Source organism: Fonsecaea erecta (assembly GCF_001651985.1).
Source record: "Fonsecaea erecta strain CBS 125763 chromosome Unknown Scaff1, whole genome shotgun sequence".
NCBI classification, from domain to species: Eukaryota; Fungi; Ascomycota; class Eurotiomycetes; order Chaetothyriales; family Herpotrichiellaceae; genus Fonsecaea; species Fonsecaea erecta.
In genome coordinates this window covers 4,864,064-4,884,732 of record NW_017387244.1, presented here as the reverse complement: position 1 = coordinate 4,884,732, position 20,669 = coordinate 4,864,064, and the positions used below count along the sequence as shown (strand labels likewise).

The 20,669-nt window shown below is 53.2% G+C and overlaps 12 protein-coding genes across 12 annotated transcripts; 7 read left to right on the top strand and 5 right to left on the bottom strand.

The window, feature by feature from the left end:
• Window positions 1-293: 293 nt before the first annotated feature.
• On the top strand, window positions 294-1,076 carry AYL99_01754 (hypothetical protein; the record flags this gene model as incomplete). The annotated part of the gene is made up of 3 exons (XM_018833270.1): window positions 294-443; window positions 500-688; window positions 744-1,076. 3 exons carry the CDS (start codon window positions 294-296, stop codon window positions 1,074-1,076), a joined length of 672 nt encoding a protein of 223 aa, XP_018699149.1.
• A 1,693-nt stretch (window positions 1,077-2,769) lies between these two features.
• Window positions 2,770-2,976, top strand: AYL99_01753 (hypothetical protein; the record flags this gene model as incomplete). The annotated part of the gene is made up of 2 exons (XM_018833269.1): window positions 2,770-2,830; window positions 2,891-2,976. The coding sequence occupies 2 exons, from the start codon at window positions 2,770-2,772 to the stop codon at window positions 2,974-2,976; spliced, it is 147 nt and encodes a 48-aa protein (XP_018699148.1).
• Window positions 2,977-3,377: 401 nt separating this feature from the next.
• On the top strand, window positions 3,378-3,896 carry AYL99_01752 (hypothetical protein; the record flags this gene model as incomplete). The annotated part of the gene is made up of 1 exon (XM_018833268.1): window positions 3,378-3,896. The coding sequence occupies one exon, from the start codon at window positions 3,378-3,380 to the stop codon at window positions 3,894-3,896; it is 519 nt and encodes a 172-aa protein (XP_018699147.1).
• A 23-nt stretch (window positions 3,897-3,919) lies between these two features.
• Window positions 3,920-4,549, bottom strand: AYL99_01751 (hypothetical protein; the record flags this gene model as incomplete). The annotated part of the gene is made up of 1 exon (XM_018833267.1): window positions 3,920-4,549. The coding sequence occupies one exon, from the start codon at window positions 4,547-4,549 to the stop codon at window positions 3,920-3,922; it is 630 nt and encodes a 209-aa protein (XP_018699146.1).
• Window positions 4,550-5,369: 820 nt separating this feature from the next.
• Window positions 5,370-6,350, bottom strand: AYL99_01750 (hypothetical protein; the record flags this gene model as incomplete). Its single annotated transcript, XM_018833266.1, has 2 exons — window positions 5,370-5,982; window positions 6,031-6,350. 2 exons carry the CDS (start codon window positions 6,348-6,350, stop codon window positions 5,370-5,372), a joined length of 933 nt encoding a protein of 310 aa, XP_018699145.1.
• Window positions 6,351-6,809: 459 nt separating this feature from the next.
• AYL99_01749 (uridine kinase) lies at window positions 6,810-8,213 on the top strand (the record flags this gene model as incomplete). The annotated part of the gene is made up of 1 exon (XM_018833265.1): window positions 6,810-8,213. The coding sequence occupies one exon, from the start codon at window positions 6,810-6,812 to the stop codon at window positions 8,211-8,213; it is 1,404 nt and encodes a 467-aa protein (XP_018699144.1).
• Window positions 8,214-8,739: 526 nt separating this feature from the next.
• Window positions 8,740-9,390, top strand: AYL99_01748 (hypothetical protein; the record flags this gene model as incomplete). Its single annotated transcript, XM_018833264.1, has 1 exon — window positions 8,740-9,390. The coding sequence occupies one exon, from the start codon at window positions 8,740-8,742 to the stop codon at window positions 9,388-9,390; it is 651 nt and encodes a 216-aa protein (XP_018699143.1).
• Window positions 9,391-10,112: 722 nt separating this feature from the next.
• Window positions 10,113-10,756, top strand: AYL99_01747 (hypothetical protein; the record flags this gene model as incomplete). The annotated part of the gene is made up of 2 exons (XM_018833263.1): window positions 10,113-10,115; window positions 10,229-10,756. The coding sequence occupies 2 exons, from the start codon at window positions 10,113-10,115 to the stop codon at window positions 10,754-10,756; spliced, it is 531 nt and encodes a 176-aa protein (XP_018699142.1).
• A 1,548-nt stretch (window positions 10,757-12,304) lies between these two features.
• Window positions 12,305-13,108, bottom strand: AYL99_01746 (hypothetical protein; the record flags this gene model as incomplete). Its single annotated transcript, XM_018833262.1, has 1 exon — window positions 12,305-13,108. One exon carries the CDS (start codon window positions 13,106-13,108, stop codon window positions 12,305-12,307), a length of 804 nt encoding a protein of 267 aa, XP_018699141.1.
• A 1,282-nt stretch (window positions 13,109-14,390) lies between these two features.
• Window positions 14,391-15,815, bottom strand: AYL99_01745 (phosphomevalonate kinase; the record flags this gene model as incomplete). The annotated part of the gene is made up of 1 exon (XM_018833261.1): window positions 14,391-15,815. One exon carries the CDS (start codon window positions 15,813-15,815, stop codon window positions 14,391-14,393), a length of 1,425 nt encoding a protein of 474 aa, XP_018699140.1.
• A 1,276-nt stretch (window positions 15,816-17,091) lies between these two features.
• On the top strand, window positions 17,092-18,503 carry AYL99_01744 (hypothetical protein; the record flags this gene model as incomplete). Its single annotated transcript, XM_018833260.1, has 3 exons — window positions 17,092-17,463; window positions 17,517-18,042; window positions 18,094-18,503. The coding sequence occupies 3 exons, from the start codon at window positions 17,092-17,094 to the stop codon at window positions 18,501-18,503; spliced, it is 1,308 nt and encodes a 435-aa protein (XP_018699139.1).
• A 613-nt stretch (window positions 18,504-19,116) lies between these two features.
• Window positions 19,117-20,531, bottom strand: AYL99_01743 (hypothetical protein; the record flags this gene model as incomplete). The annotated part of the gene is made up of 5 exons (XM_018833259.1): window positions 19,117-19,170; window positions 19,320-19,419; window positions 19,578-19,655; window positions 19,800-20,118; window positions 20,252-20,531. The coding sequence occupies 5 exons, from the start codon at window positions 20,529-20,531 to the stop codon at window positions 19,117-19,119; spliced, it is 831 nt and encodes a 276-aa protein (XP_018699138.1).
• Between the last annotated feature and the right edge of the window lie 138 nt (window positions 20,532-20,669).

Here is a 20,669-nt window from a genome sequence, read left to right as displayed (position 1 = left end):
TCTCTATTAAGCCGCGCCTACGACGGTGTGAGCAGGTATCCCTCGCCACCTTGATATCCCTGAGGGTACTCGAAGCTATTGAAGACAAGCAAAAGAACAGCGCAAGTCTCGCTGATTCGTGGATCGCGGACCAAGGCCGAAACTGGGTGCCAACAACGTTTTCGGCCTAATGACTCGTCGCAACGTGTCGCTACATGATCTATAGGTCGCTCATCACGCTCATCACCACCCAAAGACAGGACCTTGAGAAAAAGAACTACATCAAAACATTGTGAGATCTGCAACTTCGAAACATGAACCCTCTTCGCTCACCGTCGATATGCGCCAAAGCAAAGCGACACGAGCCATATTCTCAACATATGGATAGCCTCAACCCCTTTGATGAAGGCGGGTTTCTGGGACTGGGCCAGCCATGCGCTGCCGAGGTTTCTGGCTGGAACGAAGTAGGTTCATTCTTTGAAAATTCAGGTATAAACGGGAGAAGCTGACTGTTGTCAAGACAGCCACAATGTCCACGCCTTCCTCGGAGCTGTCTTCCTGGACCGCCTTGACACCACCAAGCTCCTTTCCTCCAACCGAAACTCTCCCGACACCAACAGCACTGCAGAGTCGGACGCATAGTGATAAGCATCTTATTGTGGTGGATCAGCATGGCCGGGAATGCGAAGTGGTTCAGACTCGGGGCGAGGTATGTGCTTTGAAACAGGCCGCGGAAAGGCGGACCAGCTGACAAATTACCAAAGCGGCGGCGTGCACAGAATAGAAAAGCCCAGCGAGCATATCGAGCACGCAAAGAAGCCCAGATAAAGACTGCATCATCGACCTTGGCAGCGAATAAGTCGCAGCTGAGGACCCTAAGCCATCACAACCGCGAGCTTCTCGAGACCATTAAGCACCTCAGGGAAATCATTCTCCGGCTAGAGGCAGAGAATCAGCTCCTCAAAGAGGTGCAAAGCCCAAATATAAATGGAATGCACGAGTCAGGCGGATGGATGCTGGATAGTCCGATTTTCATGTCACCCCTTCCCTCAGAAGCGTACTGGCATGAAGAGAGATCGGATACCACAGGAACATGAACAGCCGTTAGAGGCGCGGAAAGTGCAGAGACTGGTTTGACCAAGAGTCGCATGGATGCCCATTTGCCGGGACCTCCGTTGCATTCTGTCGAAGTGCTGGTATTGTCTTTGGCCAGATCATTGCAACACGAATGAGATTGGCCGTCGCCGAGCAGACAAGACGCCACATCGTAACGAGTTGGAGGAGAACGCGGGCAGAGTACATGTCCAGAACATTTCCTCCAGTGTCTGTACGCTCGAGTTCCAGAGTACAATCATGGATTCAACCAGATGCTCCGATTGAGGGTGCACACAGCGCGCCACGGACGTCATCGGTAAACCCGATACCATGAGATATTCTTGAGGTGAGGTAGGCTCCTCATCTTTCTCCATTGTCGACTTGCGCTGTTGAGTGGTGGCCTTTGGAGCCACTTTTCCGACGTTGCCACAGCCTTGTGGAAGATTAAGGACCCGTTCTACGGAGTCGTGATCCTCCTCCTGCCAGGTCCTTGCACAAAGTCGCGAATAGCGGCCTGCGGGCCAGGACCTCGTGTGAACTGACAAGGAGTTCAGTAGATAGGTAGTTGAAGCCTCCGATGGTCTTGAACAAGTCTTGGTCAGCATCGGACATTGCTCACAAGATGTCGGTTGTGTGGAAACCGATGTGTCCATGGTCAGGGGCGTCAGGTACGACTAATACGAGTCGTGGCCATCCATCAGGGAAGTCCACTTGCCGATCAAAAGGCCATCTCATAAGCTAGATTGTGACTCAGGTGATATCAGTGTAATTTGTATAGCGACATTAGCTTCGATTACCTCAAGGGATGCATGTCTGTCGCGGTTTACCGGAACATGTAACATGTGCGAACTGCATGTGGCACCTTTCGCACGCAATCTCGCTGCTTTGTCGAGTTCATTTCCCACTGGCTGTGCGAAAGGAGACGAGCCTCGTCTTTCCTAGGCAAATCCAGTAAAGGGTCTGTGCTTACGAAAGCTGTTTCCGGACAGCTAACAGCTAGATCTGCCCGTTCGATGGAGAGGAGGAGCCAGCCTCAACAGCCAGAGCATAGTCGTGGGGTTGTGCTCCGCAAAAGCTTCAAGACGCCACACTAAAAAGATGGTGCCCCTTCCTCATGTGGAAGCCGAAAAGCAACCTGATTGGCCTCTTGTCAAGGGGGCGGCAAGCGAAGGCAATGAAAGCTGGCTGACTTCGCTCAGGGCGACTGCTTACTACCGTTCTGAAGCCAGCAATCAAACACGCAGCCAACGGTTATCTTGCATGGTAACGGCGAATACGGGCAATGTAGTCTGGATCGTCGAGCCCGTCGGCTGGAGATCACTGGCTGCATGCTTAGGTACTCCATCTTAGGCCTCGTGGCCGCTGCACGTCTTTGGCATGTCCGCTTTCCAGATGGTGTGGATCGAACAAGGACCCTTGCTGTGTCGAAGCTGTTTGGACAGTCTGTGAGATCTGCGAAGCTTTTCGAGAATGAAGGCCTTGTCGCTGTCCTAAAGCGGGAATTTGTGGCTTGCATGAATTACCTAAGGTTATACCATCCGCCGCCCCCAAGTGGACGACTGTGCGAGTCAACGTTTGTCTTCCTCTTATCTGTAAGCTTTCGCTTGTTCGGCCAGCGTGGTCCGCATTTTAGACCACTCTTCCCGCCTATGATGTATATCACCACTCTAAAGGAATGCCAGTAGGGGTAACATGATGCGCGTCGGCACCGGCGGAGTTGAAAGCGGCAGTGAATACCCTCAGAGAATATCTCTTGGTGAGTTATTCGCTCGTACATGCATTTTCTAAGATAGTTGTTTAACATCCTCATGCACAGGCGAAGTGGTGGGCCTGTCTCGATTCTTCCTGGCACGCTCGGGAACTGTGGTAGCGATGGCTTTGTCATCCATCAACTTTGTGTGAGAGATCAGGACCGTCGAAGGTCGGCTGCTGGCGTGGATAACACTTCCCACATGAAGACTGAGCCTGGTCACCTTTGGATGCCGACGATGTATAGCGTCGAGAACCCTTGCGTCTGCGGGTACCACGCTTGACAAAATCCACACCCTGAACAGGCATGTACTTGTGGGTCCAGGTGTGAGGGAATCGGAAATCTTTTTGAGTTGAGTTGGTGAGTGGAAGTATGAATGTCAGTCGATGGGCGGCAGGGAAAACAGACTTTGGTCCAGGGAGAGAAGATCCGAAAGCCACGCATGTCACAAACCAAATGTCGTCATGACTGGTTTGCTTTATTGTTCTCTTGCTTCACACCCAACCACTTCCGATCGCTGCAGTAGTGGTCATCCATGCTCTTTGCAGCTACCATGCCCAAGACTACACTCGAAAGCCTTGCTGCGCCAAGTCGCCCTTTAGAGGCGCCGGCTTTGGATGATCTAGAACTGCGGTACTCGTATGAAATCGCTCGAGGGGAGATGGGCGTCTTGTCTTTTGAACCCTACAAGGATCTCATTTTGCCTTACTGGACTTTTCGAACCGTTCCGCTTGCACGGAAATCAGCAGAGATCTTATGGTCCATCTTCGAATCGTACGTGGAACGCGGGGATTTGGTCGGAGCAGACATGACTCGCAAATTCGTCCAGATGGGGATGACGCGCGCCCGTCGGTACGCCAACCATAAAGGAGGTCGCAAATATGGCGCCGATGGGAAGCAGTTGGCAAAGTGGACCGAAGACGATGTGGACGGGAAGAGAAAGGAGAAAGAGGAGGCGAGTGAAATCTTCAAGGTTTACTGGAGACGCTGCATCGGCTCGGAGGAATACATTCGATTGAAGAACGAATGGTTGAAGGCCAAACAACAGTATCTCAAGGTCCCTCGCAGCTAGGGAGTTCAGACACGCGTTGTCGTTCATGTATCCCGATCATCTTTCTCCTTTTCACTCTGGGTGAGCTTCGTGGGAGTACCATGGATCGCCTCGGCAAAGGCAATCCATTCTTCAATCCCTTTCACAAAGGCGTTTTCGGTCGTTGGCACGGCGTCATGGCCCCATACAATAACTTCCTCGAAGGTCGACAATTCTTCGAGTGTCTTGACTGGTTCGGGAGGTTCGTCTTCGTCTTCTTCATCGGCGATCTCAATGTCTTCGTCCAACACAGTATATGTGGGGCCAGTCTGTGTTCTGCAAGGTTGTGGGAGGAATCGATCGGTTGTCTTTACCACGACGCCTGCGAGCATATCAACATCGGCCTCCTTAAAGAAGATGCTGTGCACATCCTTACCTCGGTACCCAGCAGGGACCTTCACGGGTTTACCTCGTAAACGGCGACCTCGAAAGTATGATGTTACCGTACCATCTAGTAGTCCAAATATCAGCGTCTTCGCAAGTGGCAGACCCAGGGACAGAGAAGCACCTTTCTCCACTAGAGGCGACCAGTATCTCTTCGTCACTTTGGTAGGCCCATTGTGATGGATGCGGCATGGGAGGATGTTGACGACGCATTTATCTTGCAAATTTCCTGACCGTTGCAAGGCAAGCATCTTCGATAATGCTATCAAGATATCACGATATGATGTCTTACCGATTGTCGTGTTGAAGGGTCGATATGGAAGGCTTGCGAGTGTGAGTGAGACGCGTCTTGTGGATGGAGCCACGCGTCAAAGAGCTCCCACGGTCCCTTCAATTAACGGATAAACTTCGGAGAATCTCCAATCAACGTCATCGACGTCTCGAACATTCAAATGGAAAGGCACAGCACGGCATGATCTGGTCGACGCTTCAGAACTTCGGCTGGAAATACTGGTGCAGAACCAAGGGTTTGTATAGCAATTCAAGTATGACACATCACTAAGATATCACGCACTATGATCGTAGTGTTCTTGGGGAGCAAAACAGTTCATGTTGACCAGCCGGTTGGACGTGCTAACAGGAAATCTACGAGTCAGTTCTGAAGTGAAAGTCCTCGAGAGACGTGCAGAATGTGGACATCAAACAGAGCAATCCGCGCTGAAATGCAGACCCCTACGCTCTGGAGAGTGTCACTAGCTGGGGCAGAATGGCGATACGAGTGCTCAGAAGACCGCGTGCCTTATCACCTCTCCTCGTTTTGAGCTGCTGGCAGCCTCAGACAGCCGGACGGCACTGCTGTATTTAGCGTTGCTTGAGATTGATTGGAGAAGTTCCCGAGCAGCTTTTCGCTGATTGTGAGACCGCATTTGACACCGAGATATGGGACGATGTGATCATGACAACAGCACCAAGGCACCATAAGTCGGAGGACATACCAACGCACTTATCCATACACCCAGCAGGGACAGCCAGTTGTCTGAGTCAGATCAGTTGCTGCTCTGGTCAATGCGGTTAATGCTTTTTCTTTTTCTTTTTCTTTTTCTTGTGTTTGCGAGGTTTCGTCTGGTTTTCCGCGTCTTGGTGTTTTTCAGAAGACTGTGTCGGCCATCGCTTTGAATGCTCCCGTTCGAACGCTGATTTGTCTTTTCGAAACAGCAGCATGCACGCCCGAGCATCTTCTACACTTGAATGTTCGCCCTGCTGTATCTCGAAGCCTAACAATTCTGACGCCAAGATCTTCAATCGAGGCGATCCACCTCCTGCCATCTTTCGATAAGGCGGATGGCGAGCGGTATCCCGGACATCTCGCTGAGGATGGCTGATCATCAACGCTTCAAGATCATGCCGTATGGAGTGTCCAATTATAACCCTGTCTTTTAGGATCTTCGCCACTTCCACCTGAACTTCCTTAAACGGTCTTGCGGATTTCATGTGATGGTGTGATATCCCACTGATATGTGTTCGGTAGTCTGTGACGGCCTCGAGTGGGAGAACGTAGGAATCGTAGACTTGGTCGCCATTGTAATTGACAATGCTGACACGAGCGAGTGCGGATTCTCTTTCTGGATTCGGTCCAACGCCGACCATCTCGCAGTCGAGAGCGACATACCTGCCGATTTCTACCCTAATAGCCGGTTAGGAGAACACACTTTGGGAGGAATGCTCAACATACTCGGGAGATAGCCCAGCGTTGATTGTCTGCGATGGCCGCCGAGTAGGAAGTCGTGGACGAGGAAGGTTGTCGGAGTTTTCTAGCTCTTGGATTGAAAGCGATTTGCTTGGTCCGTCGCCTTCGAGAGCCATGGCCCTGTGAGTGCGTGGTCTCTTCCTGGATTTGGGGGCGTCTGCGGAAGACTTGGGCGCGATATATTGCAGGACTTCCCTCTTACGTTTCACGCCATGCTTTGAGGACTTGGCGTGGGTGCTCTCAGCTGTGGTGCCTAGGGTCGCTTGTAATTTCTTCCAGTTTGCTGACAGGTTGTTGAGGTCCATCGCAGACCGTCAGCGTGGTCTAGAAGAAAACATTGTTTGGAGTTACGGTAGAAGAAAGAACTCGAGAAATTGTGGAGAAAATGCGTAGGAATCGTGCAGGGGAACAATGTCATCCCGCTCCGAACTCCACCATACTGTATCTCGCACTCCACACTCTCCCACCACCCAATATCACAGTTCGCACAGCTATCACCAGGCCAATATCTGCATATCCGCTCACTCCGAGTCCACTGCACAGGATAGTGTGATTTCATAACATCCTTGGGACTTGCATCTGGTTGGCGACTGGCGTTGACATTTTCAGTGTGGTTGCGTTTGCTTGTCATTGTCACCTGGTGTCGCAAAGAAGCCGTCATCTTGCTCCAGCCTCTGGCGAACTACGCTACAATTTGTGTCTGGATCCGCCTGCAGTTCACATTGAAACGCTTTTAAAGCCTCAATTAGCCACTGAGCAACGAGATGTCAGGCTCAACAGATATCACAAATGTCTCCATCATTGCATCTGGTCGGAAAGAAACAGTTGCCGGAGAGATACCTCAGAAAGCACATTATTCCCCGCCCTGGGCGGACATGAGCATAATCGGAATTGCTGGATCCTCAGGTTCTGGCAAGACAAGTCTGGCGGTAGAAATTGTGCAGTCTTTGAATCTTCCTTGGGTCATTATCTTGTCTATCGATTCATTCTACAAGTCATTAACGCCAGAGCAAAATGCTTTGGCACACCGAAATGAGTACGACCTCGACTCGCCGGACTCGATCGATTTTGATCTCCTTGTAGAGATATTGATGGATCTCAAGAAAGGGAAACGGACCGACATACCCATTTACTCTTTCCAGCAACACCAGCGGTTGGACAAAACCGTCTCAATATACTCGCCGCACGTTGTGATTCTCGAAGGGATTCTGGCCTTGCACGATCCGCGTGTGCTCGACCTCCTGGACATGAAGATCTTTGTTGAAGCAGATCCCGATGTCTGTTTGTCGAGGCGCATCGTGCGTGATGTGAGAGAGCGAGGTCGAACCATTGAAGGGGTCATAAAACAGTGGTTCCGATATGTCAAGCCTGTCTTCCAGACATATGTCGACCCGCAAAGAGAGATCGCCGACCTGATAGTGCCCCGTGGCATGCAGAACAAGATGGCCATCCAGATGATCGTCAACCAGACCAGACAGATCTTGAAGGGCAAGTCCATCAGGCACAACGCAGAGTTGGAAAAACTGGGCCAGCAGATCGAAGACTACACCCTCTCTGAAAATGTCATGGTCCTCGGTGAAACACCACAAGTTGTCGGCGTGTCGACCATACTACGGAACCCGATCACTAACCAAGTCGACTTCGCCTTTTACTTTGACCGATTGACAGCACTCTTGATTGAGAAAGCTCTCGATTGCCACAACTATGTCGCCACGGACATCACAACCGCAACGGACTGTAAATACTCTGGACTTAAATCTGCCGGCAAGGTTTCTGCCGTGGTCATCCTTCGAGGCGGAAGCTGCATGGAGACCGGGCTCAAGCGAACCATTCCAGATTGTCTGACCGGTCGATTACTCATACAATCCAACATACGTACCGGTGAACCAGAACTGCACTATCTCAAGCTGTTCCCAGATCTTGCCGAACACGAAACTGTCCTGCTTCTAGACCCGCAGATGTCGAGTGGCGGAGCAGCCCTCATGGCCGTCAAGGTTCTAGTTGATCACGGGGTCGCTGAGGAGCGAATTGTTTTTGTCACGTGCATGGCCGGGCGGCGGGGCCTGAAGAGGTTGATGACTGTTTTCCCGAAGATCAAGGTGGTGGTAGCTAGGATCGTCGAAGATAACGAGAAAAGGTGGATGGAGGAGAGATATTTTGGCTGTTAGCTCGGCTTTGGCAGTTAGACTTGTCGCATCTGGAGGCTACGCCTGGCGGACCTTGAGCAGGGATTGCTGCTGATTCGCCGAGTCGATCAAGCCCTATGGATCTGGAGACTGCTAGGGCCACAAGGACGAACACATCCGATGGTACAGATACAAATATCAGACGGCACCGTCGAAACCTCTGGGTCTGCATGAACTTAAGAGGATGGACAACTCTGGTTCGAGTGGAGCCCGAATTGCGACTATCAAGTCCTCCCTTGTGAATGGCGAGGACCTTCAAAGCATTTATAACCCTTCCCAGATTTTGGTTCGCAAGCATTTTCTTCAGCAACGACATATCATACACCAACAGTTTCCATATTGCAGACTTTCGCCACTATCGCACAAGACACACTTACATGCCTGGTTCCGCAACTGATACTGTGCTGCACCGACATCCCCACATTTCAAAGCTCATACTGTTCAGATCAAAGGTTCACATCTTCCTGAGACGACTTCAACCCCGCAACTAAGAACAACCGTTTTCACCATGGTTGTATTCAATAAACTAGCTGTGGCCTGCGTGCTGATCAACTCCCTCGCCGCAGCTGCTCCGACGAGCACGCCCGACTCCCATGCCGAAACAGTCGCGTGCATGGGTCTTGGCTGCACAAACCCCGAGCAACGACACCCATATGTCGGCGGCATTACGCACATGGAGGGGAGTAATGTGTTCCCTCTTAGTGATGAGAAAGTGGACGAGTTGGCGAAGAGAGGGGTCCCTGAAGTTGTGGCGCCTGATGCGCCGAAGACACTGGTGAAGAATAGCATCGTCAAAAAGCCACTGGAGCAGCTCTTTGTCGCAGAGAGCGAGGGCCCTGATCAAGGCAAGAGAGACAGGCAGAAGCAGCTTGAGCAGCTTGGGCAGCTTGAGCAGCCTTGGGGAGAAGAGAGCCAGAGCCTCGAGCACGGCAAGAGAGCCCTACAGAAACAGCTGGAGCAGGATGTTGAGGAAGAGAAGGACGGGGCGACCGCGCTGACCTCCAACTCGCCTCTCCACCGCTTCCGCACCTACGATATGGGCGAATCAACCCAACCTGGCACGACTGCAGGCAATCCGCTCTTGGAGGCAGAGGATAGACTGGTTAATGGTCTCAAACATGCTGTGGCGGGATGGGCCAGAGAGCACGGGAGGCATTAAGCTGTACGCGATGTACCGTCTGCGAGGGGATTTTTACTCGACAAAATTAATGAGCAGGGATCGAGCATCGGTCAGGATTTGAGGCTGAGAAGGAAATAAATGCTACTTCATAGGGGCTAAAGGAATGTTGATTTGTTTGCGACAGTGGGAACCGTGAGTGATCCGTATTCACGAGGATCGAATGCGAAGAAGCAGTTTATTCAAAAAAAGCATGGATACAGATTGAGGCGGACAAGGGGGAGACTCAGAGAGTAACATGCTGTCAGATACTCAGTGAAGACTTATCAAATGGAACCAAATGTCTGGAACGTTATACATGCTTCGTGGTATGTAAAGGGAGACTGCCGTGACGGCGTCCATGCACTCCAAATACACCGACTGTTCCGAGTTTCGTCCTCAGACCGGTGATAGAATGGGGGGCTTCAGCTCCACCCTACAAGCTCACTACGGAAGAGTGTTTAAACGGCCTAGCGCATTATCAAGAACGCGACATCCAGTGCGTGCCTGCAGCCCAAACCATCTGTCAATGAGATTTAATTCTACAACTCAGCATCTCCCTTCCCCCTCCTTTCGAACAGGAATCAAAACCATCTCGCTCCTTCTCCGATCTGAATCTCCCCTGTGTCCACGATCCTAGAGTCTTCCCGCTTCAGAACCGGCACCTCGAACAGGGACATCGGACCTTATTCGAACCTTAGGCACCTATCTTCGCACAGCCCATCATGGTGAGTTCTGCCCTAGAAGCGACACAATTCTTCCAGCTACAAGAGCTTGGATACAAGGAAGACGGAGCCTCATTTCAGGAGCATCTGGACTAACGCAGAGCGATCCCCTCCAGTCTCTCCGTGTCGCTCCCCCGGCCACGCACCCAACCAGCACATCGAACACCAGCGCCTCTAAACTCTCCTCGACGACGAGTGGCAAAGCCAGAGACAACCTCGACCGCGGTGCACCGTCCGCTCCGGGTCTGCACGACACCCTGCGCGCCTCCTTATACCCGCAGTCGACAGCCAGCACACAGACGGTGACCTCGGCGCACCCCTTAGAATCCCGGCTGGCGAACTGGCAAGCTACGCAGGAAGCTACGCGAATGCAGCTGCTGCGGCGGAACTTTGGCATCGCCGAGCCGCTGCGCCGGGGCATGGAGCTCAAGCTGGTGCGGGAGGCGGACTCGTTCCGGCCCTCCGTTCTGGGCAGGCCGGCGGGCGTGCACGAGGAGATCCTGACCGGCCGCGACGCCGAGATCGCCTGGGAGGACGTTTACGCAGGTCAAGACGGGCTGCGGTTGGCGGTTCAGGGCAGTGACGGGCAGGGGGTCGGCTGGATGGAGGAGATGGAGCGCAAGGTCGGCATGGGCAAGTGGTGATCGATTGATCGTGATCTGGCAAACTTGAGAAGAACAAGAACAAGAACAAAGAGAATGAAGATCGAAGTCGAAGGCAAGGAAGGACTCGGAGAGAGTCAGTCCACGTCTGTCTGGGCTTTCAATACTGTCTTAGGAAAGATGGCAAACGAGGGAACAAGTCGCTGCTGCATGCATGCATATCTTTTCTGTGCTCACTGGTGCAGAAACAACAGGACGGTGCTAGTGGGCGTGTGCGGCGTACGGCGCAATTAGTAGCCATGGATTGCAGCATCCAAGGGAAAAAAAGAACACAAGAGAGAGGGAGAGAAAAGACAATGAAACCCAAAGACACCTTTTTTGCAAGCATAGGAGGTACAACATATTCCTCGTCTCAGACAGAGCCTGGTGGTGTCTGTAGACTATCGCGATTGAGCCTACGCTTCCTTCCTTTTCTCCTTTCCTTCTTCCCCCCGTTCCTATTGCCGTTCCTCTCACGTATTCCAGGCGGATTTCCATCCCTCTTCATACCCATCCCAGCCCAGTCTTCCCCCAGTTAGCCATGTCAGCCAGCCAGTCAGCCAGCCAGGGGGGTGGGTGGGGAGCAACGAATGGGGCATCCAAGCACATACACTACATACAGAGGAAGAACATGGCTGTGTTCAAGGCATGCTCTGTCCCCAACCCCATCCCCGTCCCGATCCGATTGACTACTCCAGTGCTTGTATGATGATGGGGGTTGTTGGTTGGCAGTGGTCCAGTTCAGGCTTCTTGAACGATCATCACATCCGAAGCGTGCACAGCATACCGGTGTCAGTGTCAGTCCCGGAGACTTCGATCAAATATAAAGACGCAAAAAGATGTGTATTCCTCGTGCCCGGCGAAATATGTACTCCGTTGCAATGCTGCAAGATCCTGCCTGCCCTCCTGCCTGCCCCTGTCCCGGTCGGAGCCTCGTCCATCAAACCCCAGCCGCTACGTATGTGACGGCATGACACCTCCTTGCCCCGACAGCTGATCAGGCCCCATCTATATACAGCAATGTCTCGACTTTCGTGCCGCGGCGCAACTCGTCACTGATGCTCTCGGTCGGCGTGTGTGTGCGTTAAAAAGCAATTTGACCTTCGGCCTCGGTGTCTCGCCAGCTCTCCCCGTTTCCATTCCTGCTTTCTTGACCCACGCGGCGTATCTCTCCTCGAGCATCCTCTGAAATACTCATCTGCATCCGCTTGCAGACATAAATAGGGTACGGAATAAGGACCTGCGCCTCGATGGTTGCGCAGTCCCCAGCCCTAAGTAAAAAACATGCCGAAAACCCGTCTTTTCCACCAACGCCATGCCATGAATTCGGACAAGCAAAAAAGATGTCTTCCGCAAAAAGTTGGATGGAGCTAAAAGGAACCACCGTTGCTTTTGAAGGAGCGCATAGATCCTTCCTGATCTCTCAATTAGACGGTACCAGAATGTCTTTTCGCCGCATATTGGCCGTAATTCAGGCGCGCTCGCTCCATTGACTCATGTTCAACCAATTCATGTTTTATAACATAGCCTCTTCAGGTGGCTTGGAGGCCATTACATGATGATGCAACGACAGCCAGGGCTTCGCCCCTCGCCCTCGCGGTGTGCTGAATAGGTGGATTTGCCGCCCTTGGCGTCTTCCTCTTCGACGAAATCTTGCGGCTTGATTGTCATGTGTAGCACATTCGGTGCGTCGACTGAGAACTTGTAATCTGTTGAGCGAAGAGTCAGTTTCTGGAGTTCAACACCGCGAGCTGTGGCATCTCTTCCAAATTGCTCACCTTTTAGAGATGCTTTATCATCCAACAGCTTGCCCATACTTATCAGCCGAATAGAAGTCGGACTCGACGGTTTTGCCTCCCATTCTTCCCGCCATTCGCGCAGGATAAGTTCCTTCAGCTTGTACACACTCAGGTTGAACGGATCATTTTCCGGCACTTCGACATTGCGCTTGGCAAAATATTTATTGTCTAGCTTGAAGGGATGCCGTGCACCCGACGTGAGGAGCAGGGTCACCGTTAATGCCGGGCCGGCAGCGGATGTTGTTGTTGTTGTTGTTGTTGTTGTTGCTGGTGCTTCGTCTTTGGCAGGGACTGTGGGCGACGGGTCGTCTGAGGACGGGCCAATGGCGGTGGAAAACTGTCTTGATATTTTCTGCTGGGGGTCGGCGTCTGCTACAGGAGGGGGAGGAGGGCTCATCGATTGAACCATGGCGGTGTTCGTGTCGGTTCTTTGAGGGCCGAGTGAGGACGGCAGTGGAGACTCGTTCGGCGGCGAAGACATGGTGTCTGGAGGTGATGAAGACGTAGGAGGAGGAGGATCGGATGAGGCAGCAGGGTCCGAAGGGAGGTTCGACATGGCGACGGGGGGGTGGTTGAGAAGAGGTCTTGTTGTTGCGCACGAGATTGCTGTTGCAACCGAGGACTATCTGGGGCTAGCGGACGAGAGTGCCTGGATGGGCAGCGGGCGCGATTGAGAGTCGGTGGTAGCGCAGGTGGTGGGAGGTTACAGTACAGTCATCACCTCATCGGAGACGCAAACAGAATCGTAAGGCTCAACAGATAGTACCGACTGAGCACGTTGAAGATGGGCCACGGGGTGGTGGGAAGAAATGCAGTCGACTGCATTCAATTCAAGCGAGAGTGGCTAGAATGGGAAAACCGGGCCAAGTTCCTTGAAGCGAAACAAGGGACAAGCAAGCAAGGATGGCACCGGGGTTGGGAGGTGATGGAATGGATGCGAGCTGAGAGAGAACACACTCCGGATTGAGCCCGTGGGCGCTGGTAATAATTAGTGGCACCGTGGGTGTGTCGCAAGAGTAACTCTCGTACGCAGTTAGCACCCATTAGTAGCAGGCGGGAAAAGGAACAGGCCAGACCAACAGCCGCCCCGGGGCACGCACGGAGCACGCAGAATGCTGCTCTCCTCGGACTTTTTCGACCTGGAACGGACGGGTTCCGGGTATATTACTCTGAAACTGAGACACAATGGAACCGGGTCAAGACCTGCATGGCTAGTTGATGCATGTCCGACAACAACAGATCTGGGAAAGGGGGACTTGTTGATATGTTCAGGACCGTGTGCTTGTTTGGCCACGGGGGGACATCGTACTGGCTCCTGCTGCAGTATGTGCAGCGAATGGTGGAAGGGGGGAAAAGAGAGAGAGAGATGGTGAAGGGGGGGAAAAGAGAGAGAGAGAGAGAGAGCAAGAAAGGTGGGATTTTCCGGGGGGGAGGGAGGGTCCCAGGCACTGTAAGGGACTTGTGGTGCCTGTGTACTGTAGGTACGGGGGTGCCTATTGGGTGCCCGTCGCATGCGGGTAAGTTGGGGACGCGCTAGGCTTAAGGTACTCGGTATAGGGAGGTGTACCCCGTGCCTGAGAAAACCTTGGGCACTAGCCCTAGAGAGACCTTCCGCCCTTTACAGTTCCGCTGTGCTCGCATAATCACCCGCAGTGGCAACCTCGAAACCCCCAAACGGCCACTTGCCTCTCCCGCGTTATCTGTCTCAGACCACCCACTCCGTTCCTCTTTTGCCTCTTCGTTCTTGTCCCTTGTTCCTGTCCCCAGTCTGGTCATAGGTACCTGTGGCGCGGCACGGAATGACGACATCTCTGAGGTTGGCTTACTGCATAGAGCTTCTACAGCCACGCCTCATACCGCCCTGGGTCCTCGACTCGAACACCCTCATTGTCCTGCTTGACGCCCAACAACCTGACATGGCCAATGGTCGCTCCACTTGCATCCTGACTCTTCCATCCTTCGAGTCGGGCTTGTAGGGTTTTGATGGTTTCGCTGTCGTTCTGCACCAGGAGCGAGACGGCATCGTACCCTCCTGCGCCCGGCGCAACGCCTCCCACCACTCCGGGCAAGCTCGTGCAGAAATCCAGCAACTCGGTGATCACGGGTGGCTCAACGGGCACTCTGGATTTGACCGACATTTCCCTCACAAGACTTCGAATGGTGAGAATGATGTCCCCCAATGCGGTGAACCCTTGCTCGATACCCTGGACCCCGACCAGCCGCCGCAATTCTCGGCACAGTTCCTCTTGGCCTTGTTGTATCGCGGTCCACAGTAACGTCGCCTCCTCCATGTTTTCTTTGCGCCATTGCAAGACCTTCTTCACCATCCCCGGTGTCTCCGATCCACAGTCCACGTCGCACATGACCAGTGAGAGGCTTTCGGGAATCTGCACTGCCTGGCTGGCGATCTCGACGTCCCATTTGGCGTCCAGATTCAGATCATCCACGCAGCGGTGGAGTCGTTCGCCGAAACCAGCACTGGTCGGTTCGCCCACGTTCTCGAGGATTGACGGTGTAAATCTCCGGTAGAGGCACGACCCGTAGACCGCCGCCGCAACATCAAAGCCAGAGCCGACTTTCCCCTGAGCAGCACAGTGTGCCGCCTGAGCCAGATTATGAATGGCTTGGTGATTCAACTGTGATTCGTGGCTAGGAGCATCCTTCGATCTGTAGAATGAGAGAAGTGCAGAGACGAACGCCGTGACCAAGGCCGCCGAAGATCCCAGTCCCGTCTTGTGCGCGTCGCTCAATTTGACTCCAAAGGTCGTAAACCGCGCTGACTGGGACGAGAATGAGCTGCGAGGCTGAGCTGGTGATTGTGATTGTGATTGTGAATAGTAATCATCGTCGGCCAATATCGTCACCTTGACGCTCTTCGATACGTCCTGTAACCCAGAAACATGGGAGAGATAGGTCAACGCATATCGCAAGGTCGTCTCGACGAATCTGTTCGAGCTCGCGGTGAATCCTGATTCTGCTTGATCTCGAACTTGGTCGACTGTGACCACACCATCCGCTGTCCCTCCAGCAGGGGAGTCGACTCGGTACAGCCATTTGGCATCGACAAACTGCGGCGACTGGACCAGGACGTGCGGCCCGCTCAAGGCGTCAGGCACATCGTCGTCTTGCCATGGCTGCACGACCACGTGGATGCGGGCATTGAGACCGAACACGAGGCCCGTGTGCTGGCGGTCGAGGACCAGGAACCCGCCTGCGAAGAGGACCTTGCCTGGTGCAGAGACGGCCACAGCGGCGGGCGACATCGAAGGAAGAAAAGAAGGAGCGTCGAGTTTGTGGGATGACATGGACTTTTGGGTTAAAAGGGGGGGAAACAAATTCCATCGCCGATGCCCGACGAAAGCACCAACAGGAGCCAAGGAGCCAATCAGCGTGCGCAGTATATGGCGGTATACGAATCATGAAGCTAGTGATCCTCTACAAACACAAACAACTTCACGGAATCTAATAAACGTGCATAACGCACCTCCAGCCAGGGCTACCATTGCAGCTATTTGTGCTTCTTGTCGGTGTCTAGTCAAAGGACATTGTACCAGGTTCACACGATGGCAACAAAGGCACTTCTTGCGAGGAGGGATCAGCAGCAGCAGCAGTGAGCCGGAGTCCACTCCGTACAGAACTCGAGCAGCCAGCTCAAGGGCATTGGCAACGTTATCAGAAAGAAAGAGACAACAGTTCGTTGCTTATGAAGTGCTTGGTTGCTGGCGGCGCTAAACCGCATCCGGTACCAGGCCAACCGCCAACATTCGATGCATAATTCCTCGATCATTGTCCAACATTTGCCCTCACCGTCAACCAATCCCCTCCTCATCTCGGAACCCGCGTCTTTGACCATGGGGCGTTCTGGTGTCAGTCGCTCCACGTCTTTTTTCCATCCAGTCGGACGCCCTGGGATGCGGATGACGTGGTATGGGCTGTCGAGCCTTATGCTCCATGGCCATACGGAGCCTTGCACTTCCGTCGATATGGCCCTGATCTTATCTCTTTTGTGCTTGTGTCGCGTGCCCATGGATGTCCGTGAATGCCCCATCTCCGTTTCTCGTGGACCCTCGCTTGTCGAGCTGGGCATCATCTCTCTGGCACTGAGGTCACTCTCACCAACTCAAAATGTCTGTGTTTCCGGTACCTCCGTGGGCGAGGGGTTTGTACGCCATGAATTTTCCCCGCTGTTTGTTTTCTTTCCCTGCGCAGCTTCCTGTTCTTGCACTTACTGTGTACTTCCCTCTTGTCCCTCGCATCGTCGTTTCCTTTGGTAGTTGTTCGGCGGTTGGATGGGCAAGTGCTGCCTGCTGGGCGGAACTCTTCGTGGTCCATCCTTGAACATATACTTAGAGGGGTTCATTGCGTGGATGACGCTTGGACAATTGCCAGGATACTCCTCGTGGGTGCGGTTGCCGGAACAAGCCTGGAGGTGACCGACGCGACAACCGAAAAGCCAGATCCGTCCCTCCCCAACTATTTGACGAAATCAGTCCATGTTCGTATCTCTGCCTAGGCCTGCGCGGCTCTGAAGGGGACATCATGGGATTTCTCGGCCTGGGCGAGCCATCCTGGGGCACTCTCATCATTTTCCTTGGAGCATGGATCAATCGAGACTTTACCACCCCCGTGGCACGATCGAGACAAGGATCTTCCGTCGAACTCGTCGATGACGTTGACCATGAGATGGGACTCGGGTTTCGAGAAACGCTGGGTTCCGGAGACTCACCTAGTACGCCTTCTCCCAACGCTGCTCGACAGGGGCAGTGGCGTCACAGGGAGTTGTCCCTCCTCGGGCTGAAGACGACAGTTCAAACACCAGACACAGCTGTCTTCCGCAACCGGATGTCTAGCAAAGTGCTTTTGCGCTTTCCATTCTTGATCGAGATCGTGTACTGGGCTCTCATTTACGGCGTAAGTTGGGGTCATGCTCATGGTATGAGGTAGGCGACTAACACACTTTGCAGGTCTACCAGTTTGGCCGGGGCCAATTGGCTATCAGATTCGTCGACCAGACCGTCGACATAGCTTGCCATCATGCCTTGGCTGTCATCAAGCTAGAGCAGCAGCTCCACATCTTTTGGGAGCTGCCCATCCAGAAATTCTTCCTCCAGTACCCCCAAGCGATGTGGTTGATCAACCGAGTCTACAGCTTCGTCCACCTGCCTGCAACGATCACTTTCTTGGTTGGCTTGTACTATTTCGCCATAACGCGGAACCGCCCTAGTGTCAATTCGAATCATCCCGATCAGTCTCGAGGCTCGTATGTTCCCGAGCTCTTCGAATCTAGGCGTCGGGCCTTAGCGCTTTGCAACCTCCTTGCATTCTGCGTCTTCAGTAGCTGGCCATGCATGCCTCCTCGGCTGTTGGGGGACTCGAAGTTGCCAGGAGAGGCGGGTGAGCTCGCCCGAAGCTTTGGGTTTATCGATACGATCCACACGCGCGATGGAGCTACCAGCGTTTTCAACACCAGGAAATGGACCAATCAGCTGGGTAGGAGGGTATCCTTTTGTGGTCAAAAAACATATGCTGATTCCTGTCTAGCTGCGATGCCCTCGCTTCATTTCGGATATTCGCTGTTGATCGGAGTCTCCCTCATGCGACTGCCACTCGCTCCGCCGAACAGACGTTATAGATTATTCGTACCGGCCGTGTCATTTCTCAAATTCGACTACACCGGTTTCGTCCCCCGAACTCCCTCTCTTCCCAAACTCCTCTGCGAGATCGTCGGCTTCCTGTACCCGTCCTCGATCTTGGTCGCCATCCTCGCCACCGCAAATCACTTCATCTTAGACGCCGTGGCGGGCGGCATGATTTGTTTAGTTGCTCTGCGATGCAACTGTTTCATGAAGAACCTTTTACCACTCGAGGACTACGTTCTGTGGTGCCTCCGTATTCACAAGCCTGTCCCCGAACCGCCAATTCAGAGCGTGCGTCTAGACGACAAAGAATAGTCACCACGGTGGCAATCATTTGCAAACAACAAGGTGCAGATCGAGCGAGACAAGTGAAGTAAAGCATGGAGAAAGGGGTTTGTGGATGAGTGAATGCTGGGCCTGTAAGGCATAGAAGTTAGTTCGCAGCAAGAAACGGAACCGCATTTGGCTGGTGGTTTGGGATCGACGCATCTTAGAAACGGCATTGGGCAAACAGCAAGATCGACAATGAAGTCTACAGTTGAACGGGTTGGTCTGTACGAATTGACGGATTGTGGTTTGAGCGTCCATAGTTAATAGTTTCATTAATGCGTACTACACACATCTCCAATCTCGCCAAACAAGGGCCAATAGAATTCAAAAGGGTATCTCAGGAAAAGCACGCCATGCTCAACAGCATATGCATTTATTCATTTTGTTCCATTACTCTCTTCCGGGTGGTCCAGACAGGAGACCCCCTGGATTTTCATTCATGGGAGCCATGCAGCGACGTGAGCAATCCAAACCAATCCAAACCATCCAGCCAGCAAGGCTCTATAGCTGGCCAGCTGACCAGCTAGCTAGCTCACCCCCTCTCAAACATATCTCACCTCACCTCACCTCACCTCACCTCACCTCACCTCCTGCGTCGCTAGATCTGCAAAGCCTTCATCTTCTCCACCTCTTCGGCGGGCATCTCATATCCCTGTTGTCGTGGGAGATTCGATAATGCGCAAGTCAGCCTGCGCTCTGCATCGTATATTTATATATATATACCTGGGGATGATGGATGGGACGGATGGGATAGAGACTTGGGATTTGCTTTGCTTCTTTGTTTGTCTGTTTCTGACTTACATGCTTGGCCTCCGGGAACGTCCGCGCCGCCACCTCGCGCTTGTACTGCTTCATGGCCTCGATCGAGGTCTGGCCGACTGTGGCGTATTTCTTGTGCCATCTGCAGAGTGATCGGAAAGCACAATCGGTTAGTCAGTTAGGAAGTCATTCAGCCAACTGTACCTATCATCACTCCTCTTCTTTCTCTCTCACAAAAGGAGGAGGAGGAGGAGGAGGAGGAGGAGGAGGAGGAGGAGAGGGAATAGAGGGAACACTCACACGGCGGCGAACAACGAGTTCTCGTAGCCCAGCAGCTCGGACTGCACCGTGATTTGGGCGGAGGTGTTTGGGCCGCACCTGAAATGGAGATAGATGTTGTGTTAACCGGTTTTGGAAAGAGGGTGTGATTCATTTCATGCTCCGTCGGGACTTGATTGTATATGGGAAAATAGAAGGGTGGATGAATAGGCACAGATAGATTGAATGAGAATCGCTACTTACCCGATCCCGATCGTGGGCATCTTCAGTTTCGATGTAATCCACGCCGCTGCCGGGCCTGCCACCGCCTCCAGGACGACCGCAATGGCGCCGGCTTCTTGCAGCGCCAGTGCATCTTTGAGCGTGCTTTCGCTCTCTTCAGCGGTGAGCCCGTAGGCGCTGGCGCCGGAGGTGTTCGTCTGGGGCGTCAGGCCGATGTGTCCGATGACAGGCACGCCGGCTTTCACGATCGCCTTGACCCGGGAGGCCATGTCGGCACCCCCTTCCAGCTTGATCGCGTCGCAGCGGCCTTCTTTGACCAGTCTGAGGGCGTTTGTCGCGGCTGAATCGGTGCTTCCCCGTAGAGATCATGAGTTCTTTGTGCAGGAGCAGAAGCAGCTGAGTGGCCTCATTCCCACGGAACAGTGGAGCAAGAGAGAGAGATGTCCAATAACACCAACAACAAAAACACTCACCTTGTTCATCCGACACCTCGTACGTCCCCATGGGCATGTCGCCCAGCAAGAGAGGCGACTTCGCACCCCGTGCCACGGCTTTGCAATGATATATCATCTCGTCCAGGGTGGCGTAATTCGTGGAGTCCTGGCCCAATGCCACAATCGCCAGGCTGTCCCCGATCAGGACCAGGTCGATGCCGGCTTTCTCGCACAGTAACGCGGTCGGGTAGTCCCATGCTGTCGTACAGCAGGCCACGCCTGCCTGGCAGGCATCGAGAAACTTCTTGACTCCTCCCATCCTTCGAGAGGGCAACAACGCGTTTCGGGAGAGACTCCAAAAGGGAACTTCGACTGCAACAAGACCGGGAACTTCTTCACAGGTCCTGAAATGCTTAAGGAGAGCGAGTAAGTATTACTCAAGGAGATCAATCCCCGA